At 41.4% G+C, this 21,822-nt stretch overlaps 1 protein-coding gene and 1 non-coding gene across 2 annotated transcripts in view; both read left to right on the top strand.

Annotated features, from left to right (window-relative positions):
* Positions 1 to 1,782, top strand: part of TGDS (TDP-glucose 4,6-dehydratase) — an 18,361-nt gene extending 16,579 nt beyond the window's left edge. Inside the window, exon 12 of the mRNA XM_008156482.3 lies at positions 352 to 1,782. Within this exon, the coding sequence (XP_008154704.1) occupies positions 352 to 437 (86 nt within the window). The 3' untranslated portion in view covers positions 438 to 1,782. The remainder of the gene's footprint in view (positions 1 to 351) is intronic.
* Positions 1,783 to 14,035: 12,253 nt separating this feature from the next.
* Positions 14,036 to 14,108, top strand: TRNAF-GAA (transfer RNA phenylalanine (anticodon GAA)). The gene has a single exon. It is a non-coding gene; the product is annotated as a tRNA-Phe (tRNA).
* The last annotated feature ends 7,714 nt before the right edge of the window (positions 14,109 to 21,822 follow it).

Here is a 21,822-nt window from a genome sequence, read left to right as displayed (position 1 = left end):
AAATACTACACCTATTTTCTGTAACTTTAAAACTAATGCAAATGATTTATCTAATTTCCCCCTGAATTTCTTAAAATCAGAATGTTTTAAACACTTTCACCAGCAAATTAAACATTGAAGCACTATTGAAGTTAAAAAGAAAAAAAAATAGTTGATTTTTAAATCTGAATTTTTGTTGATGAAATGTCTTCTGATTAATGTCAGTTCAAAATCAAATTGTCATTAGGCAGTCCTTGCCTGCTCATAAGCTGTTGGGCAAGACTTTTCTTACTTAGCAGAACTCAGTATATTTTGGTTAACTGATGCTTAGTTTTTTTAATTTTTATTTTTGTCTTTTTTCCCCCCTATCAGTTGAGTGGTACAAAGAAAATTTTGACAACTGGAAGAATGCGGACAAGGCATTAGAACCCTTCCCAATACAGCCACCGTTTGTGTAGTCAGGACAGTTTTTGGAAAAAGAAGAAAGTTATCCTACCTCGACAAGATATGAAATCAAGTGACCAAATGAAGTGTCTTTTTTTTTTTTTTCCATTTGGAATTAGATTCATGACTTTTTGTATAAAATCCAAATGCAAAATTCCTCAATCTTTAGAAGAGTTTCAGTATTGGCATAGGATTTAAATATCAAGATTCTTTCAGGAAACTTTTCTGAATTAGGAACCAGTAGGCATAGAAAGACTCCTTCATAGGAATGGGCAGAAGGAGGCATTGCCCGGTTCTGAGAACAAGGACAGTATTAGCTCGGCTGATGACAGCTTTGCTGGCACTGAACTCAGTCAGCCTCCCAGCCTTTTCCTGCCTAGAAAGTCTCTGAAGTTCTCATTTTTAGGCAAGTAGGATGAGACGTAGGCCCTAACTCATCTTCTTTTTAAAGGTATGGTATTGTGCTACAATTGCTTTAAAAATGGAACAAAATGGAAGCACTTTTTAACTTTTGATAATTTTGTAACATGAAGTTAAATCTTTTTTAAAAGGACATAATTTTTATATTTTCAAAGTCATTGAACTATGTATAAGTAACCTTGTATCAGAAATTTTATCATGTTTAAAATGATTTTATTTATCAAATGATCTATATTTTAATGTATTTAATACAGAACATGTTTTTTTAGTAATGAATGTTTTTATTTTCCTATAGAAGAATTTTTAAATACTAAATTATGTATTTTTAATTCCTCTCTCCCCATTATATTTGAAAATGTAACCGATTGGACATTGTGTTGAGAAAGATAAAAGAGTCCAAGAGTGTGCCCAGCTTTCTGGCTTTGGTGCATGATTGATGGTTGTTTTCTCTGTGAAGTAGAAAGCCAGGTCATTAACCCAGAGGTGGGGAGGGAGGGGGAGAGAAATGGGAGTGAGGACCTGGAGAATGTGGGGAAAGAGTAAGCATATCCAAAATTAGTAAGAGGATTTACCAAACAGAAATCAAACACAAACTGAAGTTGAACACTTGTAACTTCAAAATTCTGAGATATGTAAAAATAGTTAGATTGAGCCAGAATTGGGAATAGTATGAATCGGGTCGGGCGGAAGGACGAGGGAGTGAGATTATCTGAAATGATGCTCCACAGGTCTTCGTTGTGTAGGGAAGAAATGCCTCTTGGAGGTAGCCTGTAGAAAATGGAGATCAGGAGCCAGGTGTAAGGGAGGTTGAGGTGAAAGTTCAGGGAGGCTGGGAAGTTACAGGCACAAATGGGACCAACTGAGCAATTGTCTGTGGTGGAGTTGGTCATTGAGGGCAGAGGACAAAATAAAACACTTGCTGTATCATTTGTTCTTACATATATTTTTGTGTATACTTTTGTTTTCAGTTTTAATAGACTCACTTTATTGTTTGTCTAATCTCAGAAGATGACCTTGACAGACATTAGGAACATAGCATGAAAAACCAGTTTGTTTGTTTTTAATGTAACAAAGTGTTAAAAAATTAATGCTCCATGTTATATGTCACAAGGGAAACGCAAATTAACGTAACAGTGAGATACCACTGCACACCTATTAACCCCAAATCTGGAACACTGACACCAGCAGATGCTGACAAATGATTCCACTTAAATGAGGTATATAGAGTAGGCAAATTCACGGACATAGAAGGTAGAGTAGAGGTTAACCAGGGGCTAGGGGCTAGGTGGAGAGGGGAAGAGGGAGTTATTGTTTAATGGGTGCAGAGTTTATTTGGGAAGATGAAAAAGTTCTAAAAGTGATAATGATGATAATTGCACAGCGTTGTAAATTGCTAATGCCATTGAATTATACACTTAAAAATAGTTAAGATATAATTTTTGTTATGTATATTTTATCACAATGATTTAAAAAATATGTGTCCCCAGACCAACTGTATTAGAATCAGTTGTTAGAAATGCAAATTCCTGGGCCTCATCTCAAACTTGATTGGAATCAGAAACTCTGTGAGTGGGGCCTACTGATCCTGATGCAGCCTAACGTTTGAGAGCCATTGCACTATGGGGAAATCAGGCCAGAGAGGAGTGGTGGCCAGCTCATGGAGGGCCTTGTCTTCCATGAAAACATTCTTGGACTTTATTCTGCCAGCAGAGAGCTAACTCAACATTTTACAATAGAAATTGAAATTGTTAGATTAGTGGGATTTATCGATTTCCTGATTTCAAAAAGAATATCTGTTCATTGCAGAAAGCTTGGAAAACTAAATAAAAAAAAATCACCCATGATCTCCCACTAGAAGATAACCCCAGTGGATGGTCTTCATTTTATTTATTGAAATATAAACATATATATGTATATTTCTAAAAACCAAATATGGGGTTATAATGGATATACTGTTTTAGAGTCTGCCTTTTTTTAGCTTAGAATATATCATGAGTGTTTTTACATGTTATAAGATCTTTTGCCATTTTTATTGATAGCAGAACTACATTTCTTTTTAAAAAAATATTGATTTCAGAGAGAGGAAGGGAGAGGGAAAGAGGAATAGAAACATCAATGATGAGAATCATTGATTGGCTGCCTCCTGCATGTCCCCCACTGGGGATCAAGCCCACAACCTGGGCATGTGCTTTGACCAGGAATCAAACCGTGACCTACTGGTTCACAGGTCGATGCTCAACCACTGAGCCACATGCGTCAGACAGAATTACATTTTTGATAGCTTATTCTGGTAGCAGTATGGAAGATGAGTTTAAGGAAAGCAATATTGAGCTCCTGCAGAGATTCAAGTTATGAAGCCATTGCAGTAAATCAGGCTAGCAATGAGAAGGCCTAAAGCACAGCACTGTAAGAAAGGGGTAGTATGAAGGACAGATTTGAGAACACTTGAGGTTAAAAAACTTAACTGATTATATGTGGGAGGTGAACTTGACTTGTGTGGTACTTTAAGATTTTTAAGTGTTGCACTGTTAAGAGTGGAGAATGGTCTATTACATTTAGCAGATCTTTAGAGATCTGTGGGAGACATCTAACAAACAATCAGACATGACTCTGAAGCTCAAATTGGTGGGTAGGTCTCGAGATCTACAGATCCAAACCATGTGGGCCAAAGTAGATTTATAGTTGTGACTTTCTTTTGAGTTAAAGCTATTATAATAATCATAAACTGCAAGTCTTTTTCCATTCAAACAACTGTATTTAGGCATTAAATGGCTATTAAAACCCTGAGAATGGATTAAAATCTTTCCGAGGAGGTCACACAAATGATTATGGGTGTCATGATTCACAAACCATGAGAAACACCAAGGTATAAGTTTCAGGTAGAGAAGCCAGAGAGATTAAGAAGGAATGGTTAAAAAAAATAAAATTAAAATAGAGGAGCAGCAGAGAACAGGAGGAAATAATACCACAGAAGCCAAAGGGATAGACATTCAGTAACAAGTAGGTGGCCAGCTGAAGTTTAGTAAGGTAAAGACAAAAAAATCTGTTCCTTTTGGCAACACAGGCAAAATATCTAGAGTCCATTTATTGGAGTGTAGGAGAGGAGAGCATCTAGATAATAAAAATTGAGTAGTGATTATGAGACAGCATAGTAATTTTGGGCAGGGAATAGAAAACACCAGGTGACCAGACAGCCAAGTTAGGATCACATGGCCAGAAGGAATGCCAGATAGGCTGACCTCCAGAATGTCACCACCCCTCCACTCTCTACTCAGAAACACGGAGATAGCTGATTTTATCTCCTTCTAACTGCGAGTGTTGAAGCCACTGGCCTGCCTGCACAATTGATCAAGGTTTGACAGGAACACATTTCTAGGGTGGCAGTAATGAACCATCTGCCATCTTGTCCCCACAGCAAAGGCGCAAACATAGTTACCAGGCAATGCAGATGGAAAAGGAAAATTCCACAAGCCTGCCTTTCCTAAAAAGTATGCCCTTTCACAAAAACACACCTTGTCCCCAGCTTAATAAAAGCAGCCAAGCAGAGCCAGCCCCTGAGACAGTCAGGGGACCTTCCTTTCTTTCCTCTGTGCTGCCTCCCTTGTTAAGAATCATTGTCCTGTGTGATGATGTTCCCAGCATTCCTTTCTGAACCTCCTCACTCACATGCTCTCTCTGGATATCCTCAATCCTCATCCTCCTGATGACCATGATGCCCACACTTCGTTTTCCTAGCACCTACATTTTGTTCCTGTATTCTACACTCAGAGCAACTTTCCCCCCTTTCCAAAGCCAGTAGCTTTGAGGCCATCCTTGACTCTCCTTTCTTTCCCTGCTCATGTTTAATTATAAATCCTACAATTCCTCCTTAACTATCTCTGAATTCTGGTGTCTCCTCTTCAGCTCTCACTCACTGCCACTGCCTTAGTATTTAACTGTGACACCCTCCAGCTGGTTCCCTGCCTCCAGACCCTCTCCAGTCAGACCTTTCCTTTATACTTGCCCAGACTTGTATTTATTTTTTAATTTTTAATCTTTTATTGTTGAAAGTATTACATATGTCCCTCTCTCCTCTCTCCTCCCTGCCATTGACCTTTTCTAGCCCACCCAGACTTGTATTTTTATAAACCAAACCACTCCCTGACATAGAAAATACATTTTGGTTCCCTTTTGCCTAATGCTTCAAACTCTAAAGGGTTACCATACCCGGGCTCCCTGCTTCCTTCGAGCTCCATCCTCAGCTGCCCTCACACATGGGCACCCTGGCCTCCTCAGGATGCTGGGCTCTTCCAAGCCCTTTGAAGGCCCTATTCCTCTGCACAGCTATCTGTCCATTCAGAAATGCACCTTCCTCTTTGTCAATCTTCAAAACCCAACCCAAATGTCACCTACTCACCAAAGTTGGGCTCACCTGCAGCTGTTGACATTCTGCTCTCTATATTACCATTAGATTTTACTCGGAGATTCATCTGTTTATAGGTTTGTGTGCCCCACTAGACTTGTTGCTCCTGGGAGTATAATCATCTCTGTATCCCAGGGCCCAGACACTCAGCATCTCTATTCACTTGTGAGGTTTTAAAGGAGCAGATTATCTGTCACTGTCTTTTTGTCTCTCTCAGTTTCTCTCTGCCCCTCTTTCCACACAAACACATCTGCTTTCCACCCCACCCCAGGCAGAACCCCACACTTCTTCACACACCACTGACCACATAAAACATACTTTCTTCCTTGAACTTCACACTTTAAGAAAGAGGTAAACCAGTTTCACAAGTCTTATGCTTGCTACTGATTTCACTTATGTTTTGTTGTTTAGAAGGACTGATCTTTTAATCCTCACTTTGGTGCTTCTTTTGTGGAAACTTCTTTGAATAGTTGTTCTTTGATCTTTGCTTAGCTTTAATAGTCAGTGTTTCTAATATTGTGTTTATAGCTAAACTCACCATGCTTTATTAACTTTTTTTAAAATTTCTTTATTGATTAAGGTATTACATATGTGTCCTTATTCCCCCATTACCCCCCACCTCCCATTCATGCCCCCACCCCCCTGTTGTCTGTGTCCATTGATTAGGCTTATATGCATGCATATAAGTCCTTTGGTTGATCTCTTCCCCTTACCCCCACTGTCCCCTACCTTCCCTGAGGTTTGACGTTCTGATTGATGTTTCTCTGTCTCTGGATCTATAAACTCACCATGCTTTAATTGACACACTCTTAGACAAGCTTTACCCAATGGTGGAAAATATTCTGTTTTACCAATGTAATCTTTCTATCCTATATTGGGAAAGTAGATGGGGGTGGGGGAAGGCAGGAGAGAGTAAAGTGGGGAAAGGGGGCTTAATGGTGATGGAATGAGACATGGGGTGGTGAACACAATATAATATACAGATGATGTATTATAGAATTGTACACCTGAAACCTATATAATTTTATTAACCAATGTAATTCAATAAAAAAAACACAGAAAGTAGGAAGCCCCTTTTTATCATTTTGACTTAATTAGGTCAATTTTAAGAAGCAAAAAAGCAATTTTAATTCACAGTTTCCTTCTCTTGGCTTTAAACTGCTGGAAAATCTTGCAATGAAAAGTCTGTTCTAATAACAGTTCTGTGCTTTGCTTAATGCCTTAATACTGACTTGACTTGAAACACTTAGTGAAGATCATGGTGAGAAACAGTGATACGGGTAAGAGAGGAGGGAAAGCACATTTTCAGGTTAAAATGCTGCATAAAAATCACAGAGATGAGAAATATTACATGAAATAGGCCAAATAAGCCCTTGAGAAACATCTTTCTATTTCTAGCAAATTTAAAAACTTTGATGAATGGTTCTGCAGTTCTGCCCTTCACATTTTTTAATCGAATAAACTTAGATGAAAATATAAAGCAATTTTTCTTTGCTCAGGAAAAGCCTTCACAGTAAAATGTACATATAGCTTATTGGGATGTTACATATCAAGTGCAGATTCCATGTGTTAATATTTAGAAAACACTCATTTCCCTAAGATTCATCTGCTACTCTGCAGGCTTTCCTTTTGCCCTTGTAACATTCTAAAGAAGTATGCTACCTCTGACTTACTCTGCAAATATTTCAGCTATCATAAAAAAAAAATAGTGTACCACACAGCTAACATCAAATCAGTTTAAAATTCTCAGGAGTTAAAAGTGTGGTTGCTTAAGTTAATGGACTAATCAAACCATAGTTTTATAGGGTGTTTCTGCAATATTCTAATTACTGCAATCTGATTTTCCTTAGTAATTGTGAAGGTCAAAACTGAAAGCCTGATTCAAGAAGGAAATTAAAAGTTAAGAATAAAAGACAAAGGAAGACATTTCTATCCCGAACATATGTCATGATAGATTGAGTTGACCTTGTAAAGTTAAAGAAAGGTTTTTCTGTAAATCACATTGGAGTTGACTACAACCACTTCACACACCACAGACCACATAAAACATACTTTCTTCCTTGAACATACTTTCTGGAAAATTGTGTCCCAGTCTTTGAAACAGTATCATTTCATTTAATTGTGTTATTTTTCAGTAAATAACAAAAAATATATTAAACAAAAAATCATATTTATGCATATTTTGATGTTATACCTCTGTAAGGCTTTCATGTGAGTAAGAACAGAAGTAAGGGAAAAAATCCTTTGTCAGACCTCATGTTCTGATTTGGTGATTCCAAAAATATGGTCCTGGTACATACAGGACAAACTTTAGCAACAGATGGACAAATGGGCAATTTGGACTGATTGTGGATTTGGTGAAGAACCTCTCTATTCTCACAAAATATATTCCTATTCACATTCTGATGCCTAAAAACCCACCAATAAGAAACAAGGGTTTTCACTATGTAGTGAAAAGTAGCATTACAATTCAGAAATTCCTTGGATCTGTAACATAAGGCTCATATTTATCTTTTCTCAAATGTCATAAAAAATTAAAACAGAAAAATTAAAAGGTACATTTCTCCACCTAGATTGAACAATTGTTAACATTTTGCTGTATTAATTTTATTCATAAGTGTGTGTGTGTGTGTGTTTATGTTTGAGACATTTAAAAGTAAGCTATAGACACCATGACACTTCAGCACCAAACACTTCAGCATAGATAGCCTAAAATCCACAGTATTCTCCTACATAATTATAATGCCATTTTCATACATAAGAAAGCTGGAAGTCATTTCCTGACCACAGGAAGCAGCAAAGCTCTACTCTTTTTTCCTCACCCCATCCCACCCATTTACTGACGTCCTCCAGAAAAACCCTGGCCGGGTGTGCTAGGAGGACAGGGAAGAATTGTAGAGAAGAGCTGACAGTTGTGAAGACTCCTGGGTAAGTGTGACGTGGATCAGGAACTGGCCAATGGTGGGACATGAAGGTGTGGCAAGGGATGAAAGAACAGGACTAGAGAAGTGAATGAAAGCAGTGACTGTCATGAATATGAGGTTCCTGGGAGGTTGGAGGGGACTCAGGGCCAAATAACACAGGCGCTCTCTGTCCTGGCCTCCTTTTCTGAGCCTTTCGTCATTTAACACTACCTTGTGCATCTTCACTGAGGAAAAAAAAAAGAGAGAGAGAGACTAATTATTTCTTGTTTCTGGCATTTAAAAATATTATCGAGGGTTTAGGAAGCTCCTGCATTACATTTATTTTGTCTTATTTCTTTGGGTGACTAATCAGGCCTTATCCTTTCATTGCTGGAGAGGGGTGGGGTAGGGAGTTGGGCAGGGATGCAGTTGGGGGCTGGCCCACTTCATTAAAAAAGAGAGACAAGCAATTAGGTTGACGAGTACTTAAAGAGTGTGCAAGCTGCTGAAACTCAAGCTCTGGAATCCCAGTGTTTGGGCCTTGAGGCCATTGTGCGAGGTCCACATGATTAGTTAGGCGTTTGCTTGATGGATGTGGGAGGATTGGATTAGGACATATGAAAAACTCGGTAGGTTGTTCTTGAGTATAATTTACTTAATTGTTTCTGGCCTGGTAAGTATACCTAGAGGCTTTCTATCGATGTATGTGATTCAACGAAAACAAAAAACAATAAGGTCTTTGTTGACTTGTGATTTAATGGCTTTAAATAAATGAACTTCTTTTGGATCAATTCAGTACACGGATGATTTTGCAATCTATTAACTTTTCTATACTTCTCCCCCTAAGTTACAACATTAACATATAACTTTGAAGAAATCACTTTATATCCATCAAGCAAAGGTATTATTTTTTGTACATAGAGAATTTCAAATGTGTAGACATGCCCATATAAAAACTGAGCCTTCAATACCAGATTCCAGTTGAGGATTTAGACTCTCAAGCCAATTTTTAATTGAAATAAGGTCTTCCTTTAAAAAAAACAACAACATATTAGGAGCATTTGGTGCAAGCTAAAGAATGTTCTATAGGTCAGCAGTCAGTTCTGCACTAAACTAATTGTGAAACTACTATGGTTGGAATTGTGACACCTCCTCCCCACAATTCATATGTCAAAGCCCTAACCCCCAAAGTGATTGTATTTGGAGATAGGGCCTTTAGCAGGTGATTAAGGTTAAGGAGCTCATAAGGACAGGGTTCTAATCTCTCTCTCCATGCACATGCATCAGGGAAAGGTCCCTGTGAGCACACAGTGATAAGATAGCTACCTGTAAGACAGGAAAAGATCTCTCACAAGGAACCTAATTGGCAGGCACGTTGATCTTGGACTTCCCAGACCTCGAACTGTGAGAAAACAAATTTCTGTTCGTTAAGCACTGTCCTCCTCTCTCCCAAATGTTTATGGTGGTTTGCTATGGCAGCCCAAGCCAATCTTAAGCAAGACAATAACCGTAATCAAGTTGTTTATAGCATCTCTGGGCCTCAGTTTCCTGGTATGTAAAAGTTGTGGGTCAGAATGGACACAGGCAACAGGGGGGTAAGGACATGAGTGGAGGGGATGAGTGGGTAATGTGGGAATAAGGACACATATGTAACACCTTAATCAATAAAGAAATTTAAAAGAAAGTTGTGGGTCAGACTAAATAAACCCTAAGTTCTTCTCTGTCTCTAGCATTACTTTGATTTAAACTGAAATTGTCTGGCTCCAGAAGGACATCAGTTAAGTGTTTTGTTTTGTTTTTAAATTGTAACTTTCCAATTTTTATAAAAATTACGAAATGGTACAAAGAAGTTCCATCTTTCTCTTTCCAGATTCAGCAACTTGTAATATTTCCCCCCATTTACTTTCTCATATTCTCTTCTCTTTTTCTCTGTGTGTATTTGTACGTACACTATTTTATTTTTCTGAACCACTTGAGAGTAGATGGCAGATTTGATATCTCTCTGTTCCTGAATACTTCAGTATGTATTTCCTAAAAACAAGAATATTTTCTTACCTAACGATGGTTGCCAGTTTAAGGAAATTTAACACTGGCATGAAACTTTTATGTAATCTACAGCCCATATTCCAATTTCTTCAATTGCCCCAATAATATTCTTTAAGGCATGTACCCCTCCCCACAATGGGAACCAGTCCAGGATCACATATTGCATTTAGTGATTATGCCTTTTTAGCCTCTTTCGATCTGAAACAGTTCTTTGCTTTTCTCAGCTCTTTGCTTTTATGAATTTAACAGCTTAAGTAATACAAGCCAGTCATTTACCAAAATGCCCTTTATTTTGGATTGTTTGTGTTGCCTCCAGATTAAATTCAGGTTACGCATCCCTGCCTGGACCGTTACATAAGTGACAAAGTTGTGTCCTCTCCAGGTAATCACATTAGGAGGCACATGATATCTGAATGTCCTTCCTTGGTGATGTTAATCTTGATGACCAGATCAAGGCATTGTCCAGTTTCTCCACTGTATAGGTTCTACTTCCCCATGCAACTATGAAGCAATATGTGGAGAAACACTTTGAGACCATGCAATGATCCTGCTCATCATATTACTTTCCCTCAGACTTTGCATCCATTGATGATTCTTGACTGAACCAGTCTTTACTATGATGCTTGGAAAATGATGATTTCCAATGCCACTACACCCTTCACATTTATCAGTAGATGCAAGTCATTCACCCATAAGCCGGAGTTCTCAGTGTCCCTCTCCCTCGGTTATTGTGCTCCTAGGATATTTGTTTTATTCAATAGGTAAATAATCTATTACTTGCCTTATTTATTTTGTTGCTCAGATTGTCCTAAATTTGGCCACTGGGATTCCCTTCAAACCGGCTCCTATGCATTTTTATATATTCCCATATTTAAAAAAAAAATATTTGAGAAATACTGATTAAAATCAGAGGCAAATCAAAGTAAGTGCTATTTTTGTGTGCTGTGGGGTCCTGGAGGCAAAGTTAAGGACAAATTATCAGTTGACAGCAACTCAAAAATGTATTAGATGTTATAACTATATACAACATATTCTCTTTAGTGGTTTTAGTCTCAGGTCTTCTCATAATTAGTTTTCATAGTCATCATAGGTAATTAGACTGGAGTTGGCTGAAATCCATGGGCTAATTTGCGGCCTATGTAAAACTGCTTTCAACATGGAGTCTTCTTCAACGTCCTTCTCATCTGAGTGCCAACTTCTTTCTCATCTGTCTCTCTCTGTGACGTATGTGCGGGTTTTCACTTTACTGGAGCCCTTGGCGCATGGTCTCTGTGGAGGTTCTGATGGCTCTTCTTGCCTCTGCAGTCTTGCTGAGCAAAGCCAGATTTTCTCCCAAGCTCAGTAATGATTTTCATTCTTACTATCAACACTAAGGCACTAAGCTAGAGGTTTTCAAACTTTCTCTGTTCCAATGCTCAGTGTCTCAATAATCTTTTCTAATGCCCCACGCCAAAAGAAATACCAAACTTCCTTTCATATTTATTTAAAAATTTTTTAAATCCTCACTCCAGGACATGCTTATTGATTTTATTTTATTTTTTATGCTTATTGATTTTATTTTATTTTATTTTTTATGCTTATTGATTTTAGAAAGAGGGGAAGGGAGAAACATCCACATCAATCGGTACATGCCTTGACCAGGGATTGAACCTGCAACCCAGGTATGGGAAGACACTCCAACCTACTGAGCCACATTGGCCAGGGCACAAACAGTTCCTTTTATTAAGTGCTCAGGCTCAAACAACTCAAGTATTTATGTCCAACAATTTTGTAACTGTTTGGGAAAAATTATACACATAAATGGAAAGAAAAGTTTTATTTATAAACATCATGATTTACCAATGGGATGTGTGCACCCTGTGTAGCTCATGCACACTTTCTCCAGCCATGGAAGCAGACTAGACACCGCCACTCTTATTTCCTTTACACATTTATTTTCACAGGCAATTGCTTTTTATCATAACGGCTGAAAACCTAGCTTCCCAAAGAGATAATGTCACTGACAGAAATGTAGCGTTATCTATGGCTGAAACTATGAGCTACCTGGTAGGTTGTGCAGCGTCCCACAGATGTCCAATATCACTATGTTTCCCTAAAAAATGTACCCATGCAGCACCCCATGGCACCTGGCTGCACAATTTGGGAATGATGACACCACGCCTGGGAATAATCTCCTTTATAAAACAGCAACAAATATTGTGCTGACGTTAAAGATCTTTCCACTAATGGTGACACAGTAGAATTCATTATGTAGAACAAGCTGTGGCTCTTTTTCACAGTTTGTACGTTGGGTGATCACATCGTTATTTTCCAGTCGTTCTGGGATATGTTCAAGAGTACCTACCGAGATTCAGAGACAACAGATGTAAACAAGGACTGTTCAGGGCAAACCAGCAGTGTGGCCGACCAGTTAATCCATGACATACATCACAACACTTACATTCTGAAATCCACCTTTACTCTACCAGTGATCACTATTACGATCTACTTTCTATTATCTTGTCATTGGCCAAAGGATGCTACCACATTAAAGTGTAAAATATGAAGTTTATTGGTTGTGTTCTTCCTTTTCTTACCTCTCCGATCCTTTTTCCTCCGTTTCCCCTCAGACCATGGACCTTTTCTTACCCCCCTACCCACACCCCCAACCCCTTCAAAACGAACCGGGCAACTGCCTAGTCACCCAGGTTCAAGTCTTTCCTGCACTGTTTTGAAGAGAATGTGAAAGGTAGCTACATTCATGCCGCACAAGAAGGCCTGTAAAAGTCATCTTTTCTTATCTCTTTCTTTACGTATGAGGCGCACAAGGCAGATGCTTCAAATTTCTCCTTCTTTCACTCCAAGCCCACCAAAGCCTTCACAGGTCACTATCCGTCCCCAAGTTCTCTGGTCTCCTTCCCCACCTTAGCCAATACCTTCTTTTAAATCTCAAGCTCTTCTGTTATTTGGATTTGACACAAGAAAGGAGCTCAGAAAGCGACTCTCCACCTTAGCGTTTGCAAACAAATCCAAATATTCCCTCCCCTTCCCCCCACCATTGGAATGCATGCATCCATCCATCAACCCCTAAATGTTGGCTGTGAAGCCCCGCTTTAATGCAATGCTCTAAGAAGCCGGCTAAAAGTGCGGTACGATAATCATCCCTGCCTTCAGCGAATTACAATTTAATTGGAGAAGGGGGGAAAAATAGGATGTTTAGGCATTGCAGAATGTCTGCCTGGCACGTAGAGGATGTTTCAGAAACATATCTACCGGCGTAGGAAGCAGGATGGCCGATGGATAATGGCCCCGGTGAGCACGCCAGGCTTTCAGAGCGCCTGCACTGTGCCAGGCCGCTCCGCACAAAGCCGCGGTTAGTTGAAGGGGCATCTCGAGGACCCAGTCCTGCCTCCAAGACCCGGTCCACTCCCTGACCCCAGGGGCGGGTTGGAGGGAAGGGCCGGGGGTTGGCTGAGGGGACCGCCGAGCGGGGTCCCGGGGAGCAGCCCAGCTCCGAGGAGCCCTAGGGGGCGGCCTCCCCGCTGCGCGGCGGCCAACGCCACCCCCGACCCCGCTCTCCCCGGGGCGGGCGCCCGGGCCCACCGACCGCCGAAGCCGGCAGCCGCACCCGGGCTCGTCGTTCACGATCCCGGTTGAAAAGGAAGCCAGAGATTCGGGTCCTGTTGAAGAAAGTACGTTACGGGTGCAGGGCAGCTAATCGTGGCTTGTAAAAAGCAAGAGAAAAGAATTCTGATGTGACAATTTAACGAGACAAAGGAGAAACGCTGCAGTTAACGAAGAGACGGGGCGGGAAGACGCGAAGAATTCAGTAATATCTCGCTGCAAGGCGAGCGTGAGAGGAGCCGAAATAGCTCAGTTGGGAGAGCGTTAGACTGAAGATCTAAAGGTCCCTGGTTCGATCCCGGGTTTCGGCAGGACCGCCTTCCGTTTTCTTTTTAATGCGAAGGGACTCAAATTTCGTACGATCCTCTCTGAGGAGTAACCTGACGCATTGATGCCAGCGCAGCTAAGAACTGGGACTTGGAGGCTAAGGGAGGAGCGAAAGTGTCCGTCCCCAGTCCCTCCTAGAGGAGCAGCCACACTGCGCGGCCATTTCTGAGCCTAGTGGAAGGCGCTGCTGCGCGTGCGCGGTGGAAGCCCGGTACAGAGGCCTCCGCTGCTGTGGGAGGCGCTGTTGCGCGTGCGCGGTGGAAGCCCGGTACAGAGGCCTCCGCTGCTGTGGGAGGCGCTGTTGCGCGTGCGCGGTGGGAGCCTGCGGGCAGGGGCTTCGGCCGCCCAGGTTCCGTCCTGGCTTCCGGCGCTGTCCTTGTTTAGGGCGCAGCGTAGGGAGTCCAGCGAGAAAGGAGTGGTTTTGTCTCCGGGGACGAGACAACTTCATCCCAAATTTCATTCCTCAAAGCATCCCAATTTGAAAGGCAAAACGCAACTGTTGAATCAAATGGCTCCCATCTGGCCTTGCCGGTGAATGGAACCGGGCGGCTCGATATTTCTGGTTAGAGGCGCAGGCAGGGTGGCTCGCGTGGCCCAATGGATAGAGGCGAGGCAGCTTTACAGCTCTGTAAAATTAACCAGCCTTGCAGCTAAACAATTTTATTTGGAATCTAGACCAGGGGTTTTCAAGGTGTGGTAGCTGGCCCAGCATCCGCATGTTCACCTGGGAACTAGTTAGAAATGCCTATTTTGGGCCCCGCCTCACACCTAACGAATCAGAAACTCTTGTTCCCAACACTGTTTTAACAAGCCCTCCAAGTGAGGTTATGAAGAAACTAAAGTTTGACATCCATTTATCTAGCTATTCCTTTCTATTTCTAAAAGAGCCCTTTACCAAGACTTTTTGGGAACACACTTTTGCTGTTTGCTGTCTTTTGTTCTGCAAGTCTGAAATAAAATTTTGACGTCTGCTCGAAATTATTTTTTCTTAAATAATTTTTGCTTTCACAATGAGAGTGTGTGTTGGGGGTGCAATGTACAGGGGCAACCTCTTCTTTCCTGGCTATGTGGGGATCCACCCCAAGGCTAAGTTAGGAAGAGGCCCCAGGCATCTAATCCTATATAATAAAAGCCTAGGTGGCGCAACGTCCTCGCATGACATCATCACAAGATAGCCGCCACGAGATGGCCTCCACAAGATGGCCACCCTCACATTGTCACAAGATGGCCACCACAAGATGGCTGGCAGGGGAGGGCAGTTGGGGGGACCAGGCCTGCAGGGAAGGGCAGTTGGGGACAATCAGGCCTTCAGGGGAGCAGTTAGGTATCAATCAGGCCGGCAGGGGAGCGGTTAGAGGGCGATCAGGCTGGCAGGCAGAAGCAGTTAGGGGCAATCAGGCAGGCAGGTGAGCGGTTAGGAGCCAGCAGTCCCAAATTGTGAGAGGGATGTCCCAGTTTGGAGAGGGTGCAGGCTGGGCCGAGGGACAACCCCCCCCCCCCCATGCACAAATTTTGTGCACCGGGCCTCTAGTTCTATAATAGAAATTCATGCACTGGTGGGGGGACGTCCCTCAGCCTCGCCTGCGTCCTCTTGCAGTCCAGGACCCCTTGCTCCTTACTGCCTGCCTGCTCGCTGCTCCTTAGCGCTGCTGCAGAGGCGGGAGAGGCTCCCACCACTGCTGCTGCGCTCGCCAGCTGTGAGCCCGGCTTCTGGCTGAGCGGCGCTCCCCCTGTGGGAATGCACTGACCACCATGGAGCATCTCCTGCATTGAGCGTCTGCCCCCTGGTGGTCAGTTCGCATCATAGCCACTGGTCATTCTGGTCATTCCACCATAACAGTCACTTAGGCTTTTATTATATAGATTGTATGGCTCCTTTAGCTGAACCAGGACTCTGGGGTGGAAGGTTCAGGGATGTAGATCTGAATTACAGGAGGAAGAAATCTTAATCTATTGGCACCACTAGAAAATGGGATTTACAGTTTAGTGGGGTGCTGAGCTGCTGGCCTTCAGGTGAAAGAGTCACCTGTTGGATTTATACATTTGGTCTTGTGTATCTTTTGCTTCTATTGGTCTGAGAGGGGAAGGCAACTCATATTTATGAAGTACTATGTGCTCTCACATTGTTAATTCATTCATCAATTGTACATTAATTAATTGACCTCCCACTATGTGTCAAGTATTATTTGATCTTCATACCTACCTTATGAAGCACATAACATGTAACAGTTCTTGTAGGATTGCAAGGACTAATGTCAGCCATCTAACATCTATCACTTCCTAAATGTCACTATACATGAATACAGTATGTGTTGGGATGTTTGGTTAAGATGTGTGCATAAAAGTGGAGGTAATTGGAGGAAAGTAAAAGCTTTTGCTGGTTAATCTGAAAAGGCTCTATGGCAGTGGTTCTCAACCTTCCTAATGCCATGACCCTCTAATACAGTTCCTCATGTTGTGGTGACCCCCCAACCATAAAATAATTTTCGCTGCTACTTCATAACTGTAATTTTGCTACTGTTAATGAATCGTAATGTCAATATCTGATATGCAGGATGTATTTTCATTGTTACAAATTGAACATAATTAAAACAGTGATTAATCACAAAAACAATATGTAATTATATATTGTGAAATATTTATTTCTAATTACAAATAAATGAAATTTTGTCTTGAAGCATGGTGTAGCATGGGTAACAGTCTTAATATAACAACAGTAAACTACATTGCTACATTTTGCTACACTGAGGAGCGGTGTCTTGGTTCCTAAGACCATCGGAAATATGTGTTTTCTGATAGTCTTAGGCAACACCTGTGAAAGGGTCGTTTGACCCCCAAAGGGGTCGCGACTCACAGGTTGAGAACCGCTGCTCTATGGGGAAGTAGGTCTTTATTGGGCCTTCAGAGGGAGGTTTCTTGAGCAGGGAAAGACTAAACAGGAACAACCAGATATCCATGTGTTTAAATGGAAGGGGAATGGTGTAGATGTTGGAAATGAGAGTCATTTCAGACAATCTGAGGGCTGACTACCCTGTGGGGATGATGCAATAACCCTACATGATTTTAGAAAGAAACCTGGGACATCTGGCTCATCTGACAAATTTCTAAGGTGATTGGCAAGCATGCTGCTAAATGAAGGCTTACTTCTTAATTATTCTGGATACTATTTTCATTTTAGGCCAGGTTTATGATAAAGTGAAGCTGTTATAATTGTTATATACAATAAAACTAGATGAGCATTTAATAACTCATTGGGGCCTCTTGTGTAATCGATGTGTACCCACATTAATGCCCATTTTATTAGTCTTGGATCATACTTCTACTCTTTTAAATGCATAGTGCTTTATAGTTGCTTAGTTTCATGTTGTATTATTTGTATTATTAATATCTTTGATTTATCTGATGTTGTGCCTTGGTCAAAAATACTAGAACAACTCCTGTTTGGATTTGCCTTAGATTCCAGAAATATATGGATCCTGCTCAAATCATCCTTCATATGTGGATTACCTTGTTTAAATGTAGTTCACATATCTAACTGAAAATCGTGAAGGATTGATTGTAGTCCAGCTGCTGGAGGTAATGTTTGGGAGAGGGCCAGCAGACACCCAGGGAAGCAAAGAGGACAGTTAGAGCAAAGGCAAGGGAGTTCTTCATAACAGACTTCTGAGTCACATGCCAGTTCCATAAGTTCCAATTTTCACATAATGAGTTGTTTTAAAGCAGGGTGCACAAATATTTGACTATTCACTAGCTAAATATGTTCTACAGTGCACTTTGAGCAACCCTTTCCCCTCTGTACCTCATTGACTCTAGTATAAAGTATCAAGACTAACCAGAGTCGCCATGTATGGGGTGTTGTCTGTGTGCCAGGCAGTCTAATGAGTACTTTCCCCATCAGACCTGTTAATAACCCTTTGAGGTGGGAGGCATAGATGAATATAAATTAAAAAATGCTACATAGGTGTGCTGTTGTAAAAAGCCAGCACAATTCTGAGATGTATTAAAATGGAGCATTAGTCATAAAAATAAAGTAGCAGTTCTTTTATATGTTGTTAGTGAGATCCATGTTAGAGCACTTTGTTCAGTTTTAATTAACTCAACTTAAGAGGAAAGGGTTAACAAAGAACAAAAACATGATTAAGGAAGAGGAGAATTATTTTATAAAATAACAAAAAAGATATGAAATAGACTTGGTAAGATAAAAGAAAGTTAAGGGTAACTTGATTATTGTCTTCAAATTATTGTTTCTCAAGATTATGTAACTTTTAGGAAAATGCCACAAGAAGAAATGGGTTTAGATGAAGGTGTGAGAGATTTCTGTTAGTTAAAGAGACAAATTATGATAAAGTATTTGATTTAGATTTGTGATTTTAAAAAAGCAGCTTGACAAATTGGGTAATCTAGAGAATTGCTGTTGAATAGATTTGTCTGTGTTTAGCCAACTTTGGTATGTAGGGGCAGAAGAAAACTTTTCCCCACTACTCTCTGAGGTTCTTGGCTAGGGCCTCGTAAATTACAGTAGAATGACAAGAGAAAAACAAACAAGTTTACTATGTGCAGCATGCTTGCACATGGGAGTACTATTCAGTGATAAGTAACTCTAAGGGGTGATTAGAACTTGGGCTTATAGCATCTTAACAAAAAAACAATCCTATATAATAAAACCCTAATATACAAATATGTCCTACCAAACAACCTGTGGAACCACTGCTATGATGTGCACTGACCACCAGGGGGCAGACACTCAATGCAGGAGCTGCCCCCTGGTGGTCAGTGCACTCCCACAGGGGGAGCACGCTCAGCCAGAAGCCAGGCTCATGGCCAGTGAGCATAGCGATGGTGGCAGGAGCCTCACCTGCCTGTGTGGCAGTGCTAAGGGGCAGTGAGCTGAGCAGTAAGGAGCAGGAAGCAGGAGGGCGGTAAGGAGCGAGGGGTCCCAGACTGAGAGAGGGATCCTGAACTGCGAGAGGGCTGTCCGACTGCCGGCTTAGGTCCAATCCCCCGAGGGGTCCTGGACCGCGAGAAGATGCAGGCCAGGCTGAGGGACCCTTCCCAGTGCATGAATTTCATGCACTGGGCCTCTAGTACATTTATAGAGAAGTGACAAGACAAAGGAAAAGGACTTGGAGTTTCTAGAGTGGCCAATTATAGAAAGGCAGATATATGGGGAAGCTAATAGAAGATGAGGGTTAGATAGTAAAGTTTTTTATGTTGATCCTCTGGTGCCACCTCTGGGCTGATTAGGGTCTAGAGTTATCTCTGGTGATTAATTTCTGTCCTTCCTGGTAGAGAGGGGAGAGGGGACATCTTTACAAATGATGTGAGCTTTTCTTGTATTTGTGTGTTCCCAATTGCATTCAGCTCAAAATAATCCTCATGCCAAAGTGGTATGTTTGGGTTGGCTTATTCTGACACCACCAAAAAAATATACTGATTTGTGGTTTCTTTGTGGTTATTCTGCTGACAGTTCTGGAAGGAAGGGGATGGGGTAGCATGGAGTGTGGGCATTGCTGGCAGAGACCATAATAAAGGGTAGTTGATGCCCCACCAGTGTGGCTCAGTGGTTGAGCATCAACCTATGAACCAGAAGGTCACGGTTTGATTCCCGGTCGGGGCACATACCCGGATTGCAGGATTGGTCCCCAGTAGGGGACATGCAGGAGGCAGCCAATCAATAATTCTCTCTCATCATTGATATTTCTATCTCTTTCCCTCTCCTTCTCCTTTCCTCTCTGAAATCAATAAAAATATATATATTTTTAAAAAGGGGTAGTTGGAATGGATCCTATTATCTCTTAACATTAAATAGGTCTAGGAGCCACATGGCATCTCTCCTCACCTCTATGATGAGATAGTGTGCATGTCACAATCATGTACTCTAGTCAGAAAAAAATTTCAAAAGCACCCTGTATCCTGAGATAAACCAAGCAGCCCCCAGAAGATCCCATGTCTCTAGTAAGAGTCCTCATAATACATGAGGTTATGAGCCTTTCCTGAAAGTTATTGACTCTGCGTCAAAGATAATTTTATCATGACAATTTCAACGTTGATGTCTGAAGATGTGTGGTGACATTTGTAGATAGAATCTTGTGGCAGAATCGCTGTTTTCCCATGATGAACGGACTAACTGTGTCATCTTGTGTATAGAGGTGGGTATGTTGGATTTTTTTTGGGGGGGTTATTTCAGAGTTTCTTGTTTGTTTGTTTTTAAGCTAGTTTGTTTGCAAGCAATCTATTTTATTTTTCAAAGTGCTTTTCTCAGAACAAATGTCTGCTTAAAGATGGACTCAGTGTTAGGAAAATAAAAATGTGGGTCCTTCAGTAGAGTTTCAGGCAAATGAAACATGTGGAGGTGAACACCTGAAGCACAGAGCAGTATCAGGTGAGAATTCAGCAAAGAAAATTGCCATTCCATTCTTGAGGGCCTTGGAAGAAGGGCATAGGCATGAAAAGATGGAATGCCCAAGAGTTCTTGGTCAGTATGAAGACCTAACTCAGTGGTCGGCAAACTCATTAGTCAAAAGAGCCAAATATCAACAGTACAACGATTGAAATTTCTTTTGAGAGCCAAATTCTTTAAACTTAAACTATATAGGTAGGTACATTGTTATTGACTTAATTAGGGTACTCCTAAGCTGGCCTTTGCTAAAAACTCAAGGGGCCAAAGAGCCGCATGTGGCTCGCGAGCTGCGGTTTGCCGACCACTGATCTAACTTAATGTTTAAAGTGCTTTCGAAAGTAATGCACACACTTAAATGACATTGATGTGTCCTGTTACAGGGGAAGCATGCATCCTGCCAGTCTGTTTTATGTAAGTTTCATGATTACCTGAAGGAAAATTTGACAGGAAAGCAGTAGTCCCTAAAGTTAGTTATCTAGGGAATGAATATTTATATAGTTATATACATTTACTTGTGTGAAGGCAAATGTGGGGGCGGGTTATTTCCTAAAATCTGGAGTTGAGCCTCTGGAGTACCTTCCAGTGCAATGGGCTGTGTGCAGAATCACGGCAGAGCCTCCTTCTTTCCACATTAGTGTGGTTCCCTTTGAAATCTGAGTCTTACCATTTGCAGCAGCATGGATGGACCTGGAGAGCATTATGCTAAGTGAAATAAGCCAGTCAGTGAAAGAAAAATACCACATGATCTCACTCATTTATGGAAAATAAAGAACATTATAACCCGAGGAACAAAAAGATACAGAGGCAGTAAAGCATTGAACAGACTGTCAAATTACAGCGGGAAGGCTGGGGAGTGTTGGAGAGCGGGGGTGGGGGTGGGGGAGGGTGGGGGGGTGGGAAAGAGATCAACTGAAGGACTTGTATGCATGCATATAAGCACAACCAATGGACACAAGACACTGGGGGGGTGGGGTGGGATGAGGTCATGTGACAGGGGGTAGGGAAGGCTGGGGGAATGTCAATGGGGGAAAAAAAAGGAGATATATGTACTACTATATGTAATATTTTAAACAATAAAAAACAAAAAAGAAATCTGAGTCCTCCCGTAGTCTTTCTCACCTTCACAAAGTCTGTGTAGTTGCTGATTCGGTTTTTCCAGTGGTCTCCTAACTGGAGAGCCCAGCTCCAGGGGAAATGTCTCTTAAACATGCGGACAATGTGAAAAGAGGTTTGCTCTCTGTCCGCATCCCTTAGTTCCCAGAGCACAGCATCTAATTAATAACATCTACTTTCTTTCT

The sequence above is a fragment of the Eptesicus fuscus genome, chromosome 8 (genome assembly GCF_027574615.1).
Source record: "Eptesicus fuscus isolate TK198812 chromosome 8, DD_ASM_mEF_20220401, whole genome shotgun sequence".
NCBI lineage: Eukaryota > Metazoa > Chordata > Mammalia > Chiroptera > Vespertilionidae > Eptesicus > Eptesicus fuscus.
This window is presented reverse-complemented; position numbering and strand designations above follow the sequence as displayed.